The following is a 25,567-nucleotide window of genomic DNA, read 5'->3' as shown; positions in this document are numbered from 1 at the left end:
CTTAGTAGTCAGTGTTTCCACTTGGGTGATTCCTTTGGTGAGGGTGGGGGGCTCCCCAGCTTTTCTATTTAGTACACAAAAAAACAGATGATACAAAAGTTTCTTCTGTTGCCACCTGGTAACATCTGGTTGCTATGGAAAAATGTGCATTCTCTGACCTGTTGGTGAGTGGTTGCTGGCTGTTGCTATGGGAAATTGGTTGCAAAGAGGTTGCTGTACCATAAACCTGCTTGTGATTCCTGTGATCACTAGCAGATCGCTGCGGCTGTCGTTTGCGTGGAAGATGCCGACTTGTCTGAAAACACTTTTAGATTAATTAACACATGTTGGGAAGTTTTCAATGTATTTGCAGTAGGCTGTCATGAACCATGTGCTGTTTTCATCTCACCGTTGTACCTCCCTTACTGTGCATGCTCAATCCCTCAGTCCTACCACAAACTATGAGAGAAATGAATGAGATCATACATGACTGCAAAAAGCAGCAGAGAGACTGACACTGTGAGGACATGACTGAAATGGACAGTAAATTTTTTCCCAAAGGGAATTGTGCCTTTTCTTTGCATTTATTGATGTAAATTTATACAGTGATGCAGGGTTTAGAGAGAGAGGAGCTGAGGTCTAGCCAAGGAGTGACTCAGCTCTTTAATCCGCTGCTGTTGATCCAAACAGAATAAATCTGACCCTTACTCAGCCTGTACTGATGATTACAGAGCCATGGCGAATGATATGCTGAGTAATGTGGCACATTTCCAGAGGCAAAAAGAAAGCGTGTGTGTACATTTGCAGTCCTGCCTTGTCCAGACAGAGGAATCCAGTTACATTTTGCATACTGTGGGGTCAGATGATGTCACACTGGAGGAAGGAGGCTGCATTTAACCCACAGTGTTGGGTAGTTGTCCTCTTAATATTTGTGCTGTCCGCTTCATGTAGGGGATGATATTTAAATGTCTTCTCTTAAAACCTCTCCGAGGTATTTCAGCCTAAGCGGGTAATGGATTTAACAAAAGGGGCATTGTGGTGCAGAAAACAGTAATTTATTCATATTCGGTTTGATTTTTTTTCAGCACAATTACTGCTTTTAGTGAAGACTTGGTCATCACAAGATGACTTTTTTTTTAAATGGGGTGTTTAATAACAGCCAGAGTAGCTGACACTTAACAGGGTAGTTAACATTGTCTTGATTTTTCAAATTAAGGTCAATTTAATGATGATTTTAAGCCTTAATAAGTGTTATAATCAAGGGTGCACATAAGTGGTCCGCAGGTGCGCATTCGCTGTCAAAATAAAAGATGCGCACCAGATAAGAAGTTGCAACGTGCGTTTGCGTCCATATAAAAAGCTGTTTTTGTCCGCTAGAGTGGGATTTTCACGGCACATTCTGCACCACATCTCTGTGCGTTCATCATTTGTTTGAAGCCAGCTCACCTCCTGCATCCACTTTTCCGAGAATACATGCTTCTTTTGCGGTTCGGACTCCTTCTGACATTTCTTTGGAGGTGGAGGAACACCAAAGTAGTTGCTTAAAGGAGCTTGCTTCTTGACATCTTTAAGAGTTCTAACCAAATGTCTGTCCTCCTCCAGAAAAGCTTATGTACACGAACGCGCATTGCAACTTCTTATCTGGTGACAGCTAAGACAGCAAATGTGCACCTGCAGACCACTTATGTGCACCCCTGGCTATAATGTACTTGGCCTGACCCGAGGGCCCAAAGAACCAGTTTTAAGCGTGTAAAAATAAGAAAATGCAAATCTCAGTGGAATCAAATCCGGCTGCTCTGAGTGAGACTGCTAAATGCCTTGCTGTATTATTGTATTTTGATCATAAATCAGAAGGTTAACATTGGACTTGCCATAAAAGACAGAGAGGGAGAGGAGCAACACTGGTCTGACTCAAGTCTGGGCTAATGGTATTGGTAGGAATTTTAGTGACTGTGGCAGAAGCCAACCAATGTCTATCTGCTTCTTTGCTTTAGTCATCCGTGGATAATCTGAAACACAAAAAATGCTTTAGGGATGTTCTGTTTGAATATCAGTCATTTATGTTGTTTAAGGGGCAACATGTGGAAGCAATGCTTATTAGTCACAGCGTGAAATAGTTGTGGGTTATTTAGACTCCCTTTGAAATAAAGTCAATTCTTCTTTCCGCTCTCATTTATTCCAAAAATACACACATTTTAGTCCAGTTTGACCTTCATCTATTCATCATACTCTTCTCTCACACATTTCCTGCCACTCTTTATCATCTGTTTACTAGTACAGCAGAAAGTGTTACAAAATGATTCATGAAGAAATATCAACTCCAAAAGATTATTTCCTGCGATGAACACAACACGATGGTGGTGACACAGTATAAGCGCTGAAATGTTTGAGTAAGGACTGATAATTACGCTACATAAATACTGTCAGTATTAAGTTAATTAGAACAGAACTCTTGAGCTTTACAGCATAGCTTTGAGTGTTGTGAAATAGATGAGCCATTAGGAGATTTCTTTTGTATATTGATATAGACTTAATATATGCTTTTTATAAAATGGAGCTGGGTAGTCTTATCCATGATGAGGGTGTTTAACCCTAACTGGCAACCAACACTGAATGGACATCGGCTAAACGACAACATTTGCCTCGACTTTCTTTACTTTTATTCTTCCGGGCTTTAGTTTTACTAACTTTGCCATGTTGTTTTTATATTTGCGTATAAAATGGTTGTGTTGTTCCTTCTCCACTCTTCACCGTGCCTTTGCCACCAAGACTTGAGTCTTTCACGCACAGATATCTATGCCTCGTGAGACAAAAATGTTTAGGAGAGGATGTAAATGACTGTCTCTGCAAGTCCACGGTTAACCACCCTCTATGTATGTTGCAGTTTGCATCATTTTCTAGCTGATTTTAGCTCTTTGGTTGACACTCTTATTTATCACACTCTCATATGTCAACGTGTATGGTCCCTGAGATCGTCATCTGTTAGTGCAGTACTGTTATGAACGGCAATATCTTGGAGTTTTGGCTTTAAAGTACTAGTTCCTCTTTCGTTCTCAGAAATAAACAGATGCAAGATGACTAATTCGATTTTCGCTCCTTTTTGTAAGCCACACAAAATGCTTCCTGCTTTTTCAAACAAATCCGATCACATTATGAGGGAAGTGAAGCTCCAGCAGCTGGTTGAGCTGAAGCTCCATTGCATCAGACAGCTTGTCTGTTATGGTCACTGGCATGGGTTTTTTTTTTTTTTTCAGCTCTTTCTTCCTTTTGGGGCCTGCCAGGAAATGCTCGCTGAGTGTTGCAGCTCAACATGTGACACGTCTGCTGTCATTGCTGTGACATCTCTGTCTCCAGAACAGGATGTGATGCTGGTTAAGTTCATGCAACTTCCTGCTGCTTTTGACACACACTCCTGATGGATGAGTGAGATGTGACAGGTTTATACAGGGATCCTGAGCTCTTAGAGAGGAAGAGGAAGACTGTCTTGCGAGCGTGGACAAAGCTAATATCTTTAATGTGTACTCCCACTAGCAGTTAGACTTAAAGTGTAGATTGCCGGTTGCATGAGAGGAATGTAGAGCTGCCAGTCAACCTCAAATTATATGATCTGGGGCCAGTTTCACAATAATAGAGTTTACTATGGCTTAGATAATGGAAATATACTTAAAATAGATGTGTAAATTCAGACCATAAGACCTTAAGACCTTAACTTTCTTAAGCAGGAGCACAATTAATAAGTAAATAAAGATACTTACATCAAAAATAATGGCACACTAAGTAGCTTCTGCAGAAATTGTTAGTCTAAAAAAAGGAAGAGGGACTAAGAAGCCTAAAAAATGCTGCTGAGATAGTGGGTAGTGTAACCCTCGTGTTGGTACTTTCTAATGGTCGAGTGGTTTATGTAGGCTAATTTTGATGTTGGGTGCAGCTGCTTGACTAATCATTTAACGCAGCTTAAAGCAGCTTATTTCAGTAAACACCATAAATTGGATTTGATAACAAAGTAGTGTTTGTTATGTGTTTATTATTCTTAGCAACACATGATGAGTCATGTTGGGTTTTTTTGGGGGGTGCTTCTTCTAAATGTAAGGATATAGTTAGCTTGGCTTAAAATAAGTCAATCTTTATTTTTAGTGGCCAGAAACCAGTGCTCCCCCAGTTGAATTCTCGTTGAAACAAATGATAGCATAAGGTCAGTGTAGACCACATGCTGTGACTCAGTTATCCACAGAGAAAAGCACTGCCTTGGACTAATGCATAGGAAAAGTCAAAACTGTCTCGGTGAAACTAGCACCTGGTCGGCTACATTCAAAACAACCTATTGGAATAAAGTCATTGTGGGACTTTCCTATCACTGCAATAAGTATGTATTTCCCTAAACTGGTTTGTTTCTTTGTTTCCCTTTAAATACCTTTAAGTTTTTCCCTCCTACATAGTTTACAGCTGAACATGCTTTAACCTCTCGGGCAGGACAGGGAATCTAACATATCCAACTCACTGTTACTGACAGCAATTTCTCTTTCCTTTTTTAGCATAAGATAAGAATCCTTCTTATCTCTTTGTTTTTTTTCTGTTATGTTATGGAGATGACGTGTCTGCAGTCATGTGTAATAGAGCCAGTGACGTACCAGTCTGAGGCCGAGAGCCTCTGGAGCAGAAGAGGAAGCTGTAGTGTAGGTCACTGTGTCTGTGACGATGGCTGAAGGTTACACCATTCCTCTGCTGGGCATAAGGTCACACATCCTGTCTTTACTTAGTACCTCCCTACCCAACACACACACTCAGAGCAAAAGTAAGTCCAAGACACCTCCCTCAGGGTGTGGTCCATTGTGTGGAAGCACATTTGTATTCGTCATAGTGGGTGTCTTGACGTAGTGTTGCCTGCCTCGCCTTTACATTCCTCCAGTTTAATTTAAAACTAATATAACAGACCACAGAAAAATCACATTTTAATTCTGCCTTTGCAACAATGAGCTGAGTCTTTTGAGTTATTTATGAGTCCCGCTACAACATATAAGCAATAATCCCTATAACAACAACAACAAAAGTTTAATTTACAGAAGAGAAACAGCATCCAGAGAAATGATAAACTAGAAAAGATGACAGGCATGTTCCACGGAGTATAAAAGAGGAAAATGTTCCTCAGGCAGATTAGGCCCATATTGAGAGTAGATGAGATTCATGAGTTTCCATTCATCGATTCATATCCATTTTGTTTGGCTCTACTCCCACACAGATCAGTGCAGATGGAAGATAACTCCTGTGCTGTACAATAGCCAAGCCAGACATGCAAACGTGTATGCCACCACAATGCCACCACATACCTGAGCGAAAACTTACCTCTTATTGCAAACTAAAAGTGGTTTCCTGTGATTTGTAGCTCATATCTCTGTAGTTTTTCACAGAAAAAGACGGGACCAGAATGCTGCAGATCTGCTTAGAAAAACCAGTTAAATGTGTTAGTGTTAAATCATTTTTTGCTCTTGGTTTAAGAACAGATCTTTGTCTGCTTTGTTGACACCTGATCATGATCATCATCCTTCAGGCATGTCACGCCATCATAAAGATCTGAAAATGTTGAGAAACTGCACAAGAGGCTGTAGTTTTATTTTATCTTATTAATTATAAGATAAAAATTATTCTGTTATAGCAGCCAGCTTATATTAAACTAACACAAAATCTAATAAGAAAACATCAGCCAAAAGCAAATAGCTCCACAAAATCAAATTACTCTATACAATAAAATGGCTACATGAAGTAAATTAGAGAGTAAAGCAGAAAACTGCAAACACCAGATCATATTAAAGTGTCAGAACAGAGAGTGTAAAGTGTAATGAGCACTGCAGGTTTGGAATAAAACCATTAAGGTGCTCGGACATACATGTGGTGTTGCCTGATGTGGGGAAAATGTCCTGCACCTGTGTATATAAGCTGATTATAGACGTGGATGACTATGCATAAAGTGTAGAAATTTCTTTAAACAACTTTTGGCAACTTTTCAAGCTAAAAGTCGGCGTCAGATCTTTCGGCATCATATCAGGCCCTTTGGCAGCTACGCTCACACCTTCAGCGCATTGTTGTTTAATTGACATCAAGCTGTCATTCGTGTAAGCCACACATGAATTTATAGGAAAAAGCTGGCATGCTTCCTTTGTTGAGTCATTGACAGGAGCCTTGCCTGTCAACAGTGTGTTCCTCTGTAAGATGATGTCAAAGGAATTATTCAGAAAGTAACAAAGAACATTTCAGCTTGTTTTTTCTTCATAGAGACTAAAGTGTAAACTGTAAAATGAGAGACTAACAAAACACCAGAATCTCACTCAAGGAAACTGAAGCACAAACTTCTTTGGTGGTCTTTAAGAGTCAACAAGCTGTATTGTCGGATAATTTAATTAAAAACGCTTCAAGAGGCACCAACAGTACACAGTGGAGCAGTCCACTTTAGTGACTAATTTTACACCTTAGCGGCATCCAAGTGGAGTGAGTTCTGAAAATAGCTTCCCACTATGCAGCTGTTATCAGCAGGGTTCAACGCTTTTTTGAACCAGACCATAAATGTGCTTTTAATGGTTCAAAGTTGGGAATTTTAATACTGGGATCTGGGGATACCCTAAGGAGTTACCCTAAGGATCATTAGAGGAAGTGGTGTTTTTGGTACTTTATCATTTTTCAGCTCCGGAGTATGCATACTGGACAGAAGCAAAATCTGATTTTGTAATAAGGATAAACATTGTATTGGTTTAACCTCGCATACGTTCTTGCTACGATTTAACGATGCAGAACATGGACACCAAATCTCAGTGCTTTCAGTCTACAAGGACAAGGTGCAGCTTGTTTGCTGAATGTGCAAATCATTTAGCAACAACCACCACACACACACACACACACACACACACACGGAGCCCTTCATCCATCTTCTATATCAAATGTCACCTTACACCCATACTGGAGGGGGAGGGTGGAGGCTTTAATCGCCCCACTCCCCACCCTATGATATCTTTGCTGCTGCAGTCTACCAGCAATATAGACTCCATCACATCTTGCTCAAGCACACACACATGCACGGGCCTGCTTGTGAATGAAACTGCGTGGTAATCAGCAGGATTGGGTGAATCGATAGACTGCACTCCCTGAAGATGGGGAGATGGCGAGATGGGAGTAGTGTGATGGAGGCCACCGGGATGCTCAAAATGATGAGAGGTCGCTGAAAATGAAGATAGCGTCGTGAGACAAAAGAGAGGGCGTGTCCGGGCATGGCGAGGAGAATGGAGGGAAAGGAGGCAAATTGATTTGTCTGGGGGAAGGGATGAACCAGAGGAGAGAGAGGAGGTGAAATTAAAGGGGGGAAGGGAGAGGAAGAGGAGAAAATGAAGGAACACATTTGCTTGGTGGCTATGGCGTTTTAAATATCATATTCCAACTCTTTAGTTATAATCCTTCAATAAAATATTAGTTTCAGTTTGTACTATTTTGGTCCGAACCTTGATGTGTGATCAGCTTCAGAAAGAGAGATGAAAGAATATCAGCTGAGGGCGATTTTTATTTGTTTTCTGGTGTACTGATTAATGTTGCAGACAGTCCACAATCAAATTTATTCTTCTAAACAATAAACTCGACATTTTGTTTTTTTACATGGTAGTTTAGCTTTTAATAGTAATTTCTTCACATAGCATATGAGCTAGAAACATCTCCTTTCTTCATTTACAACCAGTTAATGCCCCCCAGGGATGTAGCACATTTCTCAAAAACCTGCTTTTCTCTTTGTCTTTGCTGTTTTGTATTAGAAATATGAGGGAAAAATGCCTCAAGTGTTTCAAAAAAATGCATTTTGGAAAGCTAATAAAATCTAAGAATGGAAGTCCACAAAGAGAACGACAAAAAGGAGGCGCGATGAAAGCTTTTTGATGTCTGAGAGATGCAAACGGGTAAAACAGGCTGGGTTTAAAAGGTCCTAACAGCAATAACAGCAAATGGTGATACAGTCTGAGGTGGAATCACAGATCTTCTTGACTTGAACCTCATTTGTCTGCAGATTCTTCTTAGGCAACACTCTGCCAGTGATATTGCCTAATCTAGAAATTTACCAGTGATTCACAGAATATGTTAATAGTGATATTGCTTCTGTGGAGATATACTAACACGGCAACATTTACCAGACAACAATTATTCTCAAACCCATGGAAATGTGAGTTGGCTCCTGAAACGAGAAGCAAATATGTTCCTGCACTACTGAGTTGGTGGAAATAGGGTCGGCTGTTGAGTCATCTAAAAAAACAGACATGATTTTTGTAGAAATCTTTGGGTTTTTGTTTTTTTTTTTTTCTACATCACTTAACATCCATGGTGCTACAAGTCTCTGCAGTTTCTTATGACATGTAGTTTTGAATATTGAGTAATTCTCATTTTTCTAAAAGGTCTCATCTGACAGGGCTGGGCATGAACTTTTTCTGGCACTTTTTACTTTTTGCTTGTCCAGGCAGAGACGCCGCTAATCTGGGGTAGAAATGAAAGCAATTCATTTCAACTGAATTTAAAGAAATCAGGTGGGAGAAAAAAATTGCTGTCTCAGACGAGTGAACAGATCTTAATGCTGAACTTTGACATCTGTATGGAGTACTATGCAATTTATTTGAGCTTTTTCATTTTTAATTGATTGCAATGACGGGGCACTTTTTCGTCCTTTGAAAATAATGCTAATTATTCATGCTTTGCATGAAATATCACCCTGTAACACAGTGAGTAATGAACATTTAGTTGCTATTTACAGTTTTCCAAATGAAGCGGTTTATAGCTGGAACATTTCCTGATGGCTTTCACAGAGAAAAGTGGTGATTTGCTAAATATAGTGAAAAGTGTAGCAAGTCATTTGCAGGAAGGACTGAATCTCATTCGCCTTTGAGTTACAAGGTAAAAACTGATACAACTGTCAGGAACAAGGTTCTGCATCATTAATTGATTGTGAAAGTACTTTGTAGCTTACAAACAACATTTAATGCTGAGATTTTACAATAGTAATGTTCACCCTTCATTCCAGATGTTTGTTTTCATTGTAGTCAGGTCAGGTACCTGAAGCTTCCTCTATTTTCTTGTTTCTTTGTTCCGCATGTCATCCTTACTGCAGATGGGTATTTATGTGTCCATTCAGTGCTCGGGAAAGCAAATGGAGAGATTAAAACTTGAAGTAAAGCGGTCAAATAAAACCGACAGTCAAGTCTGGGAGATAAAACAATAAAGATAAATGATCAGAATACATTTGACTCCAATTGAAATATGAAACATGATCAATGTAAAGTCAGTAGAACAAAAGGCCAATGATAATAAGAATAGCGCTGCACTCATATTGCTGGAGTAGAGTTGGGTCTGGCTGACACACAGAGCGTAACATTTGTCAGACCTATATTACCTGTCTCTCCCTCATCACTGTGAGAAAATGACAAAGGGTTGGTTGGTTGGCTGTCGCAGTTACCCTGCTGTTTCACTCACCAATCTATTCTTTAAAGGGTGATTAAATTCAGACTGTTGTGGTAGTTTTAGATATGAGCATGTTGTGAGTATCAACAGACGCTCAGGTATGAAGGCCAGATCGGTTTCCCACCACCATCATTAGGAACACGAGTCTAACGTCACTGACCCTGCAGCCACACGAGTGTGCTGAATAAAAACATCGAGGGGTGCTGGGTGCTCTTTCTTTTCAACTTCTGGTGTCTGGTACAGGCTTGCAGTTACATAGTCAGTGTCACAAGGTATCTATAGGCATGCAAATCATTTGGAGCTTGTGACTCTCTTTCACTCTTTCAACATCGGTGCAAGTATTTTAAATACGTTCGGTCTGCTACTAGTTAAATTTCCACTTAAATAATAATTTAGCCAATTAAAGGTGAAAAAAATACTTAAAAAATCAATAGGTATAAAATTTAATAGGTATATTCCATCTACTATGATTTATTTTCAAGGGAGAGCTGCACAACTGAACTGTTTTGCTTGAAAAATTTAGGGTTTTTTTTTTTTTTGTTTTTTTTTAACCATTCAGCTCTAATGTTGTTTTTATTTAACGAACTGTGAGTGGGAGTCCTCTTTCAAGCAAAATTTGTTTTCTCTTACAGTTAGAGAGTATCACATCTAAGATTTCACATTGGATACAGTTCTTAAGATTCCACTGTGTTGTTCATTAAGAATGAATGGTGTCAGTCACAGTAGTTTATGTATTTATCTCTCTCTTTCTTCAGCATACCTCCCTGTCGGCCAGCCGCTCAGAGAAGGGCACGGGCTGGTCAAGCCGCTCACTTGGTGCCAGATGTCGTAACTCCATCGCCTTGTGTTCAGATGAACAGCCACACATTGGAAACTACCGACTGCTCAAAACCATCGGCAAAGGCAACTTCGCCAAGGTTAAACTGGCGCGACACATATTGACCGGCAGAGAGGTGAGTTCAAAGAAACAAGAAGGAGAGAAAAACAATGCACAGAAAGCAAAAAGCAGAAAAAATCCTGATAATTATTACGCTGAAGGGCAGCCGTGCACAGTGGCTCATATGAGGCTAAAAGAAAAGAGTTTAGGGGTTGGAGCAGAAGTAAATACTGCAGATCCTTGTAGCGCAGTCAAGGCCTTTAAACCTTTTGAAGAAAGACAGTGTGTGTGTGTGTGTGTGTGTGTGTGTGGGTGTATGTGTGTGGGTGTATGTCCATGTGTTTAAATACACTGTAGTCTTTCTTCTCATAAAACCCTTGACCTACATTAGCTCAGTTGATAACTCTGGGCTCAAGAAACTTTGTGTGTCTGCCACTGGCTTAATCATGTGATAGCTGCTGTGTCCACCCACATAAAGCAGAAGACAAATATGGTGGTTTAAAGTTGTACTGGTATGTCCGGGTCAACACATGCTGTTAAACCTCTTGCTTTATTAAGTAAGTTTTAGCTTTTATGTCTTTTCTGTGTTGTAAAACATGGCGTGGTTTGAACTCTTTGGCCTCATTACAGTTTGTTTTGATTCACTTGTATTTTCTCATTTAAGACTATTGGATTGTGTTGTGCTTGCTAGTAGTATTACCCAATGCTAAAGATTCTTCAGATTATTCTAGTTCAGGGTTTATTTAGTCCGGAAGCTGGAGTAAACTCATCATCTAAGCATATTTTTCAGTAGCCATCAAGTGTCAGACTGTCTTGACTGTCAATATGGACACTGAAGTGGCTGATAATAAATACAACTCAAAAAAACAGCAAATTAATTGATTAAAAAATGAAAGCAGTGGAAATTAGACGGGAAAAGCAAAGGGCCACGGATCGGACTCGAACTGCTACATTTCAGCCGTGTGGCATGCGATCACCTACTCAACCAGTGAGCTATGCTGGCGTTAAATAAGCCAGTTTTTGTTGGGCAAGTGTGATAAATTCTCTGTATTTATTTTGTTTTTGTTTTTTTCTCCCAGGTTGCAATAAAGATCATCGATAAAACACAACTGAACCCAACCAGCCTTCAGAAGGTGAGTGACACATTACTGGATCAGCCGGTGTATATCAGTTTAATGAGCTGGCCACTTAACGTTCAACTGAACTCTAGATTTAATTGTTGTAGTAAGAGTGCAGGATTTTTTTTCTTTTTAACCTGTGGCATCCTGTGTGTGCTTATTTGTGATGCCTTAGATTAAAACTCTCAGTTGAGCTTTGTGTGCTGTAGTCATCTGACCTTTTACCTTTTGGTTGTTATGCGGTTAAAATGTGAAAAACACAAAAGCAACAGTTCGGGGAGAATTTAAGCACTGAGGCATCTGCGTTGGCTTTGTCAGTGGTTGCAGGGAAGATTCATCTCTCCATCTTCAGCTCTTGCAGTGCTGCTTGATAAAAGGCTTGCCTGTCCAGTTTTATGGGTTATTTATATCTTTTGTGAACTCGGTATAGTATATTCATTCAAAGAAGCCAGCGAAGCAGTGACTTTTGCTTTGTGTCATTGTAATGCATCCGTCACATGTGCACTCAGTCCTCCAGAACAAAGCCAGACAAAGACTTGGAGTAACGTACGTCACCGTATGCTTCTGTGGTGACATTTAGGGTTATGTATTAACTACATGCGTTGCATTTGTGTCCTTAATGAGATTAAACCCTTTCCTGTCTCAGCTCAGACTGCTTGCATCTATTTGTGTTTTTGTGTGTGGTGCATGTGTTAATTGAGCACAATCTAATGAAACAGAATCGACCACTGCCTCAGGGCTGTCTTCTGTTTTCAAGCAGTGAAAGTTGCGGTATTTTCTCATTCAGCTATGATGGTGTTTAATAATACAGCACTGAATTATTAATGTCTTCACTGAGTGCATGATTTTATTATATTTTGCTCCATGTGATTTTATTGTGGTGTTGACCTCTTAGATAGTTGAGCAGTAAAGTTAATCATTATTCACTGGACTATAGTATCATACCTCCATTGTCATAATATCTAAAGCTTGACTGGGTAGCTGCTGTGACGTCACCCAGTGGTTAATAAAGTGTGAACTTTCACCGTTGACTAACCAATCAGCATACAGAAATATTCCTCCTTTCTGACTGCTGTAATGACCTTAATTTACAAAATTAGCTTCATGTTTTATTCAATAAAACCAGAAAGTCGTGACTGAGCCCATAAATCATCAGGAGATTGTTTACCAAGGTCAGAGAGCAAAGGAGCCCAGGGCTGTTTTTCCATAGATTTCTATATGACTGCAAGTGTTTGTGCTACCACATCAATCGCCCCCTGTTGGTCACTTTAAAAAAACAAAATGCAGATTTAAAACACTTAAGCATTGGCTATTTTTCCAGACCCAGAGGCTGCGTCCATATTTTTTACTGCCTATGCTAATGTCAAAGCTAGACTGTGGTTTAGACATTGGTTCGGTTATCGGTTGCATGTAGTACTAATATGCGGTTTTCACATGTGAACTCCAGACAGTGGCAGCTGAATCAGCTTTGCTTTCCCACATTTAGCCAGCAGATAGTTAACATCAGATCTTTTCTCACTAATGGAAACAGTTTGATTTAGGTGTTGGTTATTTTAGGACCACTGGCTGTGAATTCACCAGACAATCAATCAGACATCACATGGACTTAGTAGTATGAAGCTGGCAGGCTAAAGACAGTTGACTGTCTGGTCTCACATGCAGCTTCACCATTTAATGTCTAAAAATTGCTTAATTAAACGTTTGTAATTTAAAAAATACAATGAGTACTATAAAAAAAATACTATGGGTTGTAAAACGTGCTGCTAGTTTTTGTTTGCTCTGTTCTGGAAATGTTAGTTGGTTAAAGAAATGTGCTACTTATTTCTTCACCTTCAGACATCTGAAGTAGGAAATCGTTTTAATAGACTAAAGAAGCAGAGCTGTACCACAAGCTTTTATTCCCCAGATTGGCAGCAGGTTTTTCTGGCTGTTCATTTTGTCATTTGCAGGTTTAACCTTGTGTATTTGTGTGATGGACTAACAGCTGTAAGAACCGTTCCCAGAGTTTAACAAGGGATTTCTTTGTATAGCCTCAACCCTGCTGACCAACCTTTGTCCTTGTTCAATTATGACTTTACTTTATCGTGCACAACAAAAAGCACACTCTCTCACCTCATCTGGATCAATACTGCACCACATACACACATACAAACTGGCCTATTGATGAATTCTCAGCTGGTTAGGTAACTAGTCCAGGCTAGGTTTGGCTCAACTGATAACACAAAGTTGTGTTATTGGTGACGTATGGTTGTCCGTGACTATTGGTCCACTTGGCCTAGATTCTGGCCAGGATGACTGATTGATGACGCTGCTTCTCCACTTGTCAACAAAATGAAAACATAAGTTAGTTGGTATCCCAATCCAAGTCCTCCTATCAGTAATTAAAGGCAATTACTCTGTAAAATTCACCAATTTATTAACAAAAATTGGTGTCTTTTCTTTTTTGTTTTTCAAAAATGTACATTAGTATTTGGTGAAAGATAAATAACTTTATTAGACTGCTGGTGGCTTTCCTTTTGCCTCTGACAAAAACCTTTTTTTCAGGGGCTGCAAATAATTCCTCAATGCAGCGAAAAAGACTGTGTGTGAATCTGGGGGATGAATTTGTGGATTGTGTGTGTCTGCTGGGAACACAGACAGTGGTTTTGCTGAACAGCAGTCATGAGAATGGCCGGGCTTTCATAGAACAGAAATTGCCTTCGGTTCCGGTGGTGATACGCCGACTTAATCACACCATTTATCTGCTCTTCAAGTGTTGAATCTCAGATCCTGGTTTTATAAGGCGTGGTTCAGAGCTGTGTGTGTGTGTGTGTGTGTATTCTGCAGCCTGGTTGTGGTGTAGTGCTGCATAGCGCAGCTGTATCGGGGCAGGGGCTGCCCATTACGTCCTGTCCTGTCAGCATTATTGTAGCCGGTGTAGGACAATATGCATGCTGCCAGGTGACACTGTCACGATATCTCTCAATCTCTTTCTCTGTCTGTCTGCCACGTTCCCCCTCACTCACTCACTGCCTGTCTCTTTCTCCAGTTATCAATTTCTGTGTGTGCTGAAAAAGTGTTGAATTTCATTATAAATCAATTTCAATGTTATGTTTATATAATATAAAGCTCCAGCTTATGATAAATTAGTAATAAGTCGAACTTTGTTTGGGTTGGACAGTTGTGTTGTTAGCAAATATAAAATTTTACTGTTAACATTTACAGGTCTTAATAACCATAGGGGAAGAACCTTTGGTACTTTTCAACATTCTTGACCCCTCATAACTTCCTAAATAGGGCTGCCACGATTAGTCGACTAGTCACGATTATGTCGACTATTAAAATCGTCGACGACTAATTTAATAGTCGACGCATCGTTTGAAGCTTTGTAAGATCACAAAGGACGCAGGAATGAGTAGTAGGATTTAAGAGTGTAATAACGGACTGAAACAGAAGATGGCAGCACTGCATGTACAAGGATGCCAGCTGCCGTTAAACCCCGAAGAAGAAGAAGCTGTGTCCCAGAATTCATAGCGCAGCTGTCGACAATGGCGGCAGCTAGTTAGTTTTAACTTTACTCTTATTATTCTTTCTGGGTCACAAAATAAACGTTTAACATATTTTCAGGCGAGAATGTAGCTGTGTAAACCTCAAATATCTGCTCAGTTTATCAGGACACCACATATTTTCAAAAGCGCTCCGACGTTTTCGGAGACGTCTGTTATCCACTAGCTCGTTAGCTAGGCGGGGGCAAGGCTAACTAGAGCCGTGAGAACACCGGACTCCCGGCAAATCGTTTTCAAACCCACCGCCGTCTTTCGCTAGTCAGGTTAAACATATATATATAAGTCACTTAGATAACTTAAAAATGTTAGTTTGGCTTTCTTTAGTATTTTATTTGTTCCTGAGTAAATCGGTTTGGCTGAGATTAAAGTTATAGTTTTTGCACAGCTAAAACTGTCAAGCAGACAGCTGATTATCAGAAGTGTGAGACGCTGGAGAATATACTCCGGTGTCCTGTTATATTTTAGAAAGCAAGGAGTTTATTAAACTTCACCGAAACAATCTGCAAATTTCATTAAAAATTAATAAACTACCATCTTGTCTTTATTTTTAGTTAGCACAAACACTTCAAGCTGTAAGCTAATGATAGTTATATAAGACCAGATGCTGCTGGTGCAATAAGCTGTATGCTGTACGTCCAATGGATGATGATCTGATTAGTCGACTAATCGCAAAAATAATCGGTGACTAGTCGACTATCAAAATAATCGTTTGTGGCAGCCCTATTCCTAAAGACATCAAATATCCACAGGTATTAAAATGTTGGTTTAAAAAAGGCCTTTTATGTGCTGTAACTTGTTTTGATCAGCCAGTTATCACATCTGGTGGTAGGCTCTTTAGGCGTTTTTACCAATGAAGACAGATCAAACATTTAGGGTGCCGGGGTTTCTGTTACTCTACGTCACTGAATTGGTGCATTAAATCGAAACTATAGTATGTTCATGATATTGATGTTCAGAGTTGGTTATGATTTTGGCCTTAGAATCTAACTTGAAGTGGTTTTACTGATTCTGAAGAGGTCAAGTTGGGAGGGCCTGATTGATTTTCCATGGAGTGACACATAAAATGGGAACACTGTAAATAATGTTTTTCATTATTTTTGTGGATAAAAATACATTTTACTAGCTAAATAATGTGGTTCATCAGTTGACATGGTTTAAGTTTGGCGAATGTCCTTGTGAAACTAAAAAATGTCAGAACCTTCACCAATATGTCATCCTTTAAAGGAAAATAAGAAGTAAAGCCGTAGCTCAGAGTGAAGAATATTTGTCAATATTAATCAGTCTTTTGTCTTCCATGGAAGATTGTCGCTTTAGTGTACCTAGTGGAAAAGCACACAATTTGCATTTTAATTTTGACAGAATTAATATTCAAAAGTTGTCGTCTTCACAGTCGAGTTGAAATAGAAACACGCACGGGCTTCTTCCAACGCTTTAATTCTCTCCACGAAAGCTCTTCGCTTCATCTCGGTCTTCCTAGCAGCTCACGCTGCGGTGCCTCAATCTATGTTTTGTCAACTGTAGCTTTATGCCTCACTTACCTCTCTCTTCTCCCCGCTGCTCCACTTTCTCTTTTTTCTCCTCTTCGTCATCTCTTTATTTTGTTCTCTTTACTGTAACACTGCGTCCCACTTTTCCTGCCTTTCTCCCCGGGCGGTGTGTTCCAGTAGTAGCTCTACTGTAATCACAGCTGTACTCTTTGCCATCTGTAGTCTACAGTACACTTGTTTAAAGCTACAGGGACACAGGCACTGTCATGTTATAAGACTTTAAAAAGCGTATCCTGCTTCTAGAGAACTGCCAAATTTCCACCTTCACTTGCAGCTGACACACAACAGATCAACCACATGACTGATGCAGGCGTGATAAATAAAAGGATTAAAGCAACAGCTTCAGATTTCATCAAAATCAGATGCATATCTGTCCAACTACCTGAAGTGGCATTGATATATTAATGTGCAGTTAGACAAAAAACATTTAAGCACTGCGTCCTAGACCGTTATATCTCAGGGCGTCTTCTTACTGTTGTAGATGTTATTTATTTTCAGTTACTCTCTGTGGAGCATTTTGTAACTTTAAGAAAAGTGCTGTATAAATAAAGTGTGTGGTTATTGTTAATATTATAAATCCAGGTATTATCTTCTGTTGTTGTACCCGCAGGCTGTGGCCTTCAGCAGATTGCAGATCTCTGCCAGTGTTGCTTCTCTGCAGAGCTTTTCCAAATTACAAAGCTGCACCCTCTGTAAACAGTTTATGTTAGTTCAAAGTTTTAGGTGTTTATGGTCTTAGAAGAGATCGTATAATGAGGTGGAAATCATGATGCCAGACTGAGTGTAGCAGAACATTTACTGACATTTAAAACTGCACATTGGCAGGAAAAGAAGAAGAAGAAGAAGAAGAAGGTGTACTTTATTGGTCCCCGTGGGGAAAATCCCTCTCTGCATTTAACCCATTCACTTAGTGAAGCAGTGGGCAGCCATTGGGCGCCCGGGGAGCAGTGTGTGGGGACGGTACCTTGCTCAGGGGTACCTCAGGGTAGCTGTTCAGGGGAATCGAACCCCCGACCTTCCGATCATGGGGCCGCCACTCTACCTACTGAGCTATCCCTGCCTAGAGGCAGGGTCTTCCAATGATTTTTAGATGAATCTCCTTGTGAGTTTTTGGCTGTGGACTCCAAACAGTCTTGTGTTTGTGTTCATATCTTTGAGTTCTAATAGCAACATACAGGAACAAATGTCATTGTCCTTGTTTCCCCTGTGGTGTGTGTCGTTGGATAATCACCCAGACTATGCAGGGCCCCACAAAAAAGATTGGTGTTACTTTAAGAACAGGAGAATTTTGTGGGCAGCCGCTCAACTTTGTGAGTGTGCAAAAAGTAAAATAACTGTTTGAGCCACTATCTAATGCTGTGAAGTATGTTTTGTCCCTTGCCCAGGCCCCTTCAGCCAGGAGCTAAATTCCAGACAGGCAAACAAAAGAGGCCGTCATGTAGGGATGGGGAGGTGGGGGTGGCTTTGGGGCACTGGAGCAGGAGCAGGGACCCTAAGAGAGACAAGATACAGAGCGCAACTGAAGACAACAGACGGTGTTTGTATAAGACTACATGGGTTATAACAAGCAGATAAAGCCACTGTCCAAAACACTCTCGGCTCTGCCTTTGTATGCATGTGTAATGCCATTATCTGGATTGCTACGCTGCATATTGTTCCTGTGTGGGTGTCTGCGCATAATCATATTGTTGCTGCTGTATGCATTGTTGTTATTGTGCCGGTCTGTGATGGGAATAATTAGACAATAAAGGCACAAGAGGGCGGGCAGACCAAAAGCAGAAGGTTTTCTCACAAGTGCTCTCCCTCCGCTTACTGTGTCTGGTTTAGACAACCTCTATAAAACTATATGTCTCTGTTTTTATTAGAGCTGAGCCAGGATTCCTGTGATCTGGGTCAAACACCAAGCAGTAAAAGGCCAGAATTTAACTCCAGCGTCTCTTCATTAATGATTCATCTTCTCTTATCAACAGCCCTGAGAGCTCCTATTACTGCTGTGCATTCAGTGAATGGGGGGACTGGGAGGTGCTCATTTAGCAGGAGTTTAGTGGGAGCTTTTCCTTCAGGATCAATGATACGCAAGGTCAAACATGTATGCAAATGTTCCCTGGCAATGAGCAAAAGAAGCAAAACCCTTTAGCAGTGCAGCTTATTAGACTGTGTTTGCTTTAAACCGTGCTACACAAGCAGCCACGCATGCTGAAGTGCTTCATTAGCTTCAGGCTTTTTCTCAGATGTTTGCCTGGACAAACTTGATTTAAAATATCTCTAGCAAATCACTTTATCAGGTCCAAAGTTGAGATTGTTTATAGACATGTTTAGTTATCCAGATCTGAAATGATGCTGCTGCTATTATTATTATTATTATTATTATTATTATTATTATTATTTCTTCATCTGAAAGAGAAAACACTTGGAGTCCACACACATCAGCTGTTACCTCAGCCTTTAAAGCAAAAAACCCAACTTCATCTCGTACAATGACCAAACATTTTGTAAACGAGGGGCAGCTAATCAGAAATTAAAGTGGTTACAAGAGCTTGGCCTTAAAGGGGAAGAAACTAAAACACCTTGTTCTGAACTGAGGAGCTGCACCAAGATCCAGTACAAGATGAACAATGATTATTTTGAACTGTGAATCATGCAAAGCTTCTTCAGTGCAATCAGAAAATACAAATATGAAGCTGGACATGAGAGAAAGAAGTTCCCCTTAAGCTACAAGGCTAAAGTGTCTTTTTAATACATCAGCAGCAACAGTATCTCAACAAACTGTTGCTAACACATCAGGAACACCAAATGATCTGTAGTGTTTTGTGCACATGGACCGCCTTTGATCGAACTGTGCCGTGCTGAAGGGCAAAATGGCATTAATTGTGTGTTTTTGTTTGAAGAGGGCTGGTGCCTAAAAGCCTGTGGGCGTGACACAAATGCAGTTTTTGAATGTGTTTATTTCACGCGGACAGCTCACGGTAATGGATTTCAGTATAAAATAATACGATGTAAACATGCCAATTTGAGCTGAACTGTGGGTTACGTAAAGCTTTACAGTTAATATACAGGGACACGACAGAACGCACATAAACACACAGACGATGCATCGTGCTAAGTTTTAGAGCGAATAGTTCCCAACAACAGACTGACGTCCATGTTTCATGGGCTCAGGAGCGGGGCTCTCTCATTCAGAGTGTTCACACACTCACAGATAGAGGGTTATTCACAGCAAGTACTCTGACGTGGGAGTGGAGAGTTTATTCGTCACCATCATTCTGCTGCTCTTTGTCTTTCACTCTCTTCCCTTTTTTCCCCTCAGATTCTCTGGTCTTGTGATTGGCTTCAGCTGACGAGAGGAAGTGTGTTTCATGGTCTGAGTTCTTTAGTGTGTTAAACTGTACACCCTGCGGTGGATATTTGAAGGGGCCAGTTATCAATACCTCATTTCTCTATTTCAGCTTGTTTGCTTTCTTTCTGCTCCTTCGCTAACTCTGTGTGTGTTTGTGAGAGCATACTTGTCCGGATGGTTAGGGGGAGAAAACAGACACCCAGCATGGATGAACTGGTCAAAGGCTAATAGACTTGGCAGACCAGACACATTAATCAAAAGTGTGCAGTACTCCTCACATTATGAGAAAGAGTAAAAATCTGTAGCAGTGGGTCATTAAGTTGCTTAGTGTAAATCCTCAGAAAAGCAACACTGAATTCTGTGTCCTGGCAAGGAGAGAGAAATAAAGGGTGACAAAAAATGCAGAAATGCATTTAAAAAGAAAATAAAGCTGCTTAGAAAAAAACACAAGGAGAAGGCAGGGAACGTGAAGGCTGCATTCAGAATGCAGATTAATTTCCTGTGTAAATATTTGCATTTGGCGAACAATTCGCTTTCTAAACCTGAAAATTTTAGACCCAAAATCAATATTTTGCTATAAAAGGACCATATGGCAGTAGCTGTGGGTCTGTGTCTTCGCATGTGTTTGGCATTTCATGACTTCCCACAATCCCCTGGGCAGCAGGAGATCCAGGGATTATTACCTGGGTTTGCATGGCAACTGTGACGCGGAGCCATCACCGTGAGAGAGACCCAGGAAGTGATTAAATGGAGTATGAATTTAAGAAGGCACACAAATATTGAAATTAATTATGCATTTAATCACAATCCAAAAAAACCATTATAACATTACGCTAATTCTTAGTAATCTTCAAAATGGACCTAAAGTGCAATAAGAATCTTCATTATTGCCTCTACAGCAGCACAGCTGAGGATTAAATGGATCAATACTGGTGACTCAGCAATTTCCTGGCCAGCTGCTAAAGTCTCCTTTCACACATACCCCCATTTTGGAAACAATTCCCAGATGTCATTCACATCTTTAAATATGCAACATCTCAGCAAGCAGCGCTCACAGATTGATTTCTCACTTGGAAGACCGAGCAGGCAAGAAAAAGGAGAGAAAATGTGGGAGAGCGAGGGTTAGTTGAGTATGGAGGAGAAGGAGAGAGGTGAATGAGTGTGCCGGTGAGGGAGGACAGGCTTAACTGATAATACTTCTTAAAGCTCAGATGAACAGCTGATGCACGGTGCACCTAATTCAATTACACACACTCCCACTGGACTCACTGTGTCTGTGTTTATGACAATGCAGCTTCCCATTTTAGGAGCACAGGATAGATAAAATATCTAACAGAAGAAGAGAAACTCGTGTTAATAACACATTAGAGAACATCCTCTGTGGTTCTTATGTGTGAATGCGTCTCCTACACAGCGTGGCTCTTTGCCACACACGTTCACATCTGAGAGCTGTTTCTTCGAATCATTAATACAAATCTGTTAACAGTTGCACTTCATTATCAATTGATTAGTCTGTCATGTTTCTTTTCCAATCAGTTAGTGTCACAGCCTTGGTTTTATCTTAAGGTGACTTATTCTGTGTGACCGAGGATCCAAAACTCAAAAAAAGTGAAATTTCAGATGTGTTTATGATTTAGTGTTGTTAGGTGTTTTATTGCTTTTTATTCATATTAATGCTTTCTGTTTTATGTCTCCTTTTCCTGTTGTTTTCAACTCTGTTTACTGTCATTGCATGTTTGACATTCATATCCAGTTCTTCCTGTGTGTCAAAGCGTAAACTCTTAAATTAGTTTAACACTTCTTGCATCTTGGCTGTTAGCTCTTTGTCACACTTTTGACCAGTCGACAACAAACAGGAAGCTTCTGTGTTGGCTGCTCTAATGCGAATCAGTCTGTGAGTGGACGTCTTCTTATGTAGGCAAACCAAAGTGTTTATTTTCTTCTGGGTCCACTGGCTACGAGGAATCTCTCCGACACAGGTACAGGCACGTAAAGCACTGCTGCCTCAGGTGACTGTAATGTCGTCGGGGAACGTTTTTTATCGCAATGTGAAAAAGCAAATTCCTGGGATGCATGTCTGTGTAACCTCTCAGTCTACCAGGTCAAGTAGTCTTGAGAGCTTAACACCTCGGCTCATGTGAAGACTCGGATGATCGATAATGGGTCGATGACCCTCAGGACCACCTCTAAAGGGGACAACCCCGACCACGGGCTAAATACTTGAGACTCTCGATGATTTGTTTTTAGCAGTAAACCAGCCTGCTGTAAAATTGAATTTCTGTGAATCTGCAGCGTATGTAGATAAATGTACACAGACTAATCCCAGGATTACTGCATAAGTAATGGTTTTAAATTGAGAAATGTGTTGTTGTTTTTTTAATTCTTGTAAGTAAGCAAATGTCTGTTAAAGATTTATGTGTAGAAACCCATTGTTTAGTGTGTAATATGACGGAACGGTGGAGAAAGCAGTACAAAATGTCAAATTATACGTGTATTCATACTTGCAGAAAATAGCCGGTATGCCATCTGAAATATCCTTCGTTTAATTATGTATTGTTAGATGAAAAGATGCTGAGATTCAAAATGGAATTATAAGCCTGAAGCTGACGTGAAAACATGAGTGGCGTTGGGTTTTCTGTTCGATGAAAAGTCAGAGAGTGAGAGGGCGAGATAAGGGAGGAGCGCGTTTCCCAGGGCAGCTGAGGTTCTGCGACCAGAATGAAGGCATCGGAGCATTCCTGTTTTTGTATTCTGGTTCTTTTCACTGGCTTTGCTCTCTGTCTTTTGTTCTTTTTCCATGCTTTCACTTTTTTCACTCATGTGTAATATTTTCTCAAAGAATTGTTAATGAGGCAGGTTTGCGGCAGCGCTCTGAATAGGGAAAATGACACAAACAGTAATATATATGTTTCTATACCTCTGTTTAGTTTAGCATGTTTTCTTAGCTTCGCTGAAACACTCCTGTCAGTGAAGCCCCATTCCCCCTTCATAGTTAGAATCTCTCATTTTGTCACGAATAGCAAAATGAAACTTAACTGATGACTGATGAATGGAGTTAATTGCATTTGTTCAGTGTGCAGGTGGGTTGTTTGAAGTTTTCTCTGATGTTGACTCATTTCTGTGGTGAAATGAGTGTTTTTAAAAAAAAATTTATGACTCGCCATTGGGATGTCTCACTGTGAGTCCTGGCACATTCTCTCTGTAATCTTTTAAATGGTGTTCCCAGTCAAATGCATTACTTTAATGAGATGGAAGGAAAACGAGAGAGAGAGAGAGGGTGATTGCATAAGAGTGGCAGGATGAGGCAGCAGTCTGGAGCTCAGTGATGGATTGGGAGGGGGGTAGGGAGGGTCCTCAGGGAAAGCCACCCTGGAGAGGAGGCCTTATTGTCAGCCTAGCATCAGTGGGACGCTCCCTTGGGTGACCCCGAGCACTAGTGGTCAGAAAGATGAGCGTCTGTGTGTGTGGGTGTGGGTGAGGAGGGATAAGATGAATGATGGGAGCAGTATATACACCAGCTGTGAACTGTATGAACTAACTGTTCATTTGGAGAATAAATTAGAGTAATGATGGATATACCTGAATTCCTGCCCTTTTCTTGACCTGACCTCAGCTATAAACAAAATAAAAGTAGTACTTTGAAAGAGATTCAGATGTAGATTAAATTCATCAAGTTTGATGTAGTTTTAATTGCTGTGTCTTCTTTTATAAGTTTATTATTGTGAAATCTATAAAAAGCCAGATTAAAAATAGCTGCGATTCTGGCAGTTTCCTCTGTATCCTCATTAAGTGTGTGTTGTCCCTATGACAGGTTAAACGGTTCATTTAAAATTAATAAAAGCATTTTTTGATTTTGTGTTCTTCCACAAATAAACGGCTCCTACTTTGGTGTTATTTTCACGGCACGATTGACCAAAAGCAGCAGTTTAAATGACCTTCATCCTTTACATACGTTTGCATCATGTATCCATTTGAGATTTCTTTTTCTTCCTCTCCTGTTCAGGTGTTTCGAGAGGTACGCATCATGAAAACTCTGAACCATCCAAACATAGGTGAGTCAACTCGCACAACTTTTTGTTCTATATGTATGTTTCCACGATGGCCTTTGCGCTGAAATCTTTCTCTGTGTATTACAGTCCAGTTATTTGAGGTGATTGAGACCGAGAAGACACTTTACCTGATTATGGAGTACGCTAGCGGAGGTGAGTGACACCATCACCTCCCTCATCTGCATTGCCAAGTATAGATTTGTGCCAATTAGCTTCATTACTTCTGAACTGTACAGTCCAACCAAAGAGATAATTAACTTAGAGTATTTACTCCATTTGCATTAGTGAGGTCTTGCTTCACTACTTTAATGTTTTCTCCTCCGTCTTTTTCGGAGCTGTTCCTCTATTCATCTTGCACTCAGCCATTGTTCAGCAGTTTCCCAGGCACTAATCTATTTTTGCAGCGTCTTTATTTTTTTTTCTTCTGTCTTCGTGATCCCTTAATCTCTCTTCCCTGCTCTCTCTGTATGTTGTGTGATCTCTTACTTACAATGCCTAATAAGGAGACATCAGCTCACCAGCAGACATGCAGCTCAGATCAGCTCAGCCTGCTTCATTGTTTAACAAATTAAATGTTTAGAGGGAGGACGGGTAAACAAAATGATTTCATACTTTGTTTCCCGAATATAGTGTGTCCAATTACTTTGCTTATATTATGGCGCCTGTTGCTCGGTCAGACCTCTTCCGAGGCAAAGGGGGCCCTCGGGCCTCCGGCCTCTAGGCCTGCGGCTCTGTTCACTCTGGCACAGCAGGCTGCCGGCATGAGCCGGCGGGCACGCCGGTGCAGCCCCCTCTGGTTTCTGCTCCGTGGCTACTGGGTGACCCCTCGTCTGGGGCTCTCCTCAGCTCTTCCCAGGAGGGTGGCACGGTTGCCCCTCCGGTGGTCCTCCTTAGGCTCTCGCACTCTGGGGCCTCTGGATGTCTGGAGCCTGGATCTCCTCCATGCCTGCTTCATGCCCTGGGGGACAGGGCTATGGCTCTCTACACCCTCTAGCAGATCATTACATGGGGAAACCTTTTGAATACAAGCGCGCTGATCCACACAGGTGTGCACACGGGTGTTCACTGTTCATAGACATAAACTACACCTTTCTTGACTGCTACTTCAAGGCACATTGTGCGCTGTCGGTCCTGCGTGCTGCACAACAACATTCAATATTTAGTATTTACTGCTGTTTACACTTAGCTAGATTAATGCGATGGTGTTGTGCTTAGTATGTTGCTTTTTTTTTTGTTTTTTTTTGCTTGTTTTCTTGTCTTTTTCTTTCTCTCTTTCCTATCCCTCAGTCATGTCTGTCCCGTCTGTAACAACTGAAAATAAAATAAAATAAATAATAACAACAAAGGTCGATCAAATGGACCAATACGGCAAGGCCGCGATGGCCATAAATGCTCTAAAACACGAGATGGCCCAGGGTCCAAAGCCGGGCTGCCAAAGGGCTCTCTGGATGGATCCGCAATCTGTGAAAATTGCTGAATTTAATAAGTCGAATTAATAACTTCTGTGATGTTTTAAATGCACTGATGCTGCTTTTGGTCCCTTATTCTCAAGGAGTCACTACAGCAGGAAACGGCACATATGATTTGACAAATTTTACAAATCTTTTCCCCTCCTGATGCAACGCTAAAGAGATTTTTGTCTCC

At 40.6% G+C, this 25,567-nt stretch overlaps 1 protein-coding gene across 5 annotated transcripts in view; it reads left to right on the top strand.

Moving 5' to 3' along the window:
* The window catches only part of mark4b (MAP/microtubule affinity-regulating kinase 4b), a 57,900-nt gene that overhangs the window by 16,231 nt on the left and 16,102 nt on the right, over window positions 1–25,567 (top strand). For all 5 annotated transcript variants that reach the window (XM_026191566.1, XM_026191565.1, XM_026191567.1 and 2 more), the window contains exons 2-5: window positions 10,206–10,403; window positions 11,407–11,460; window positions 23,878–23,926; window positions 24,011–24,076. In XM_026191566.1, coding sequence (XP_026047351.1) covers window positions 10,206–10,403; window positions 11,407–11,460; window positions 23,878–23,926; window positions 24,011–24,076 — 367 coding nt within the window. The remainder of the gene's footprint in view (window positions 1–10,205; window positions 10,404–11,406; window positions 11,461–23,877; window positions 23,927–24,010; window positions 24,077–25,567) is intronic.

Source organism: Astatotilapia calliptera, chromosome 14 (assembly GCF_900246225.1).
Source record: "Astatotilapia calliptera chromosome 14, fAstCal1.2, whole genome shotgun sequence".
Taxonomy (NCBI): Eukaryota; Metazoa; Chordata; class Actinopteri; order Cichliformes; family Cichlidae; genus Astatotilapia; species Astatotilapia calliptera.
Note: the sequence above shows the minus strand (reverse complement) of the source record. Positions and strands in the feature narration are given on the sequence as shown.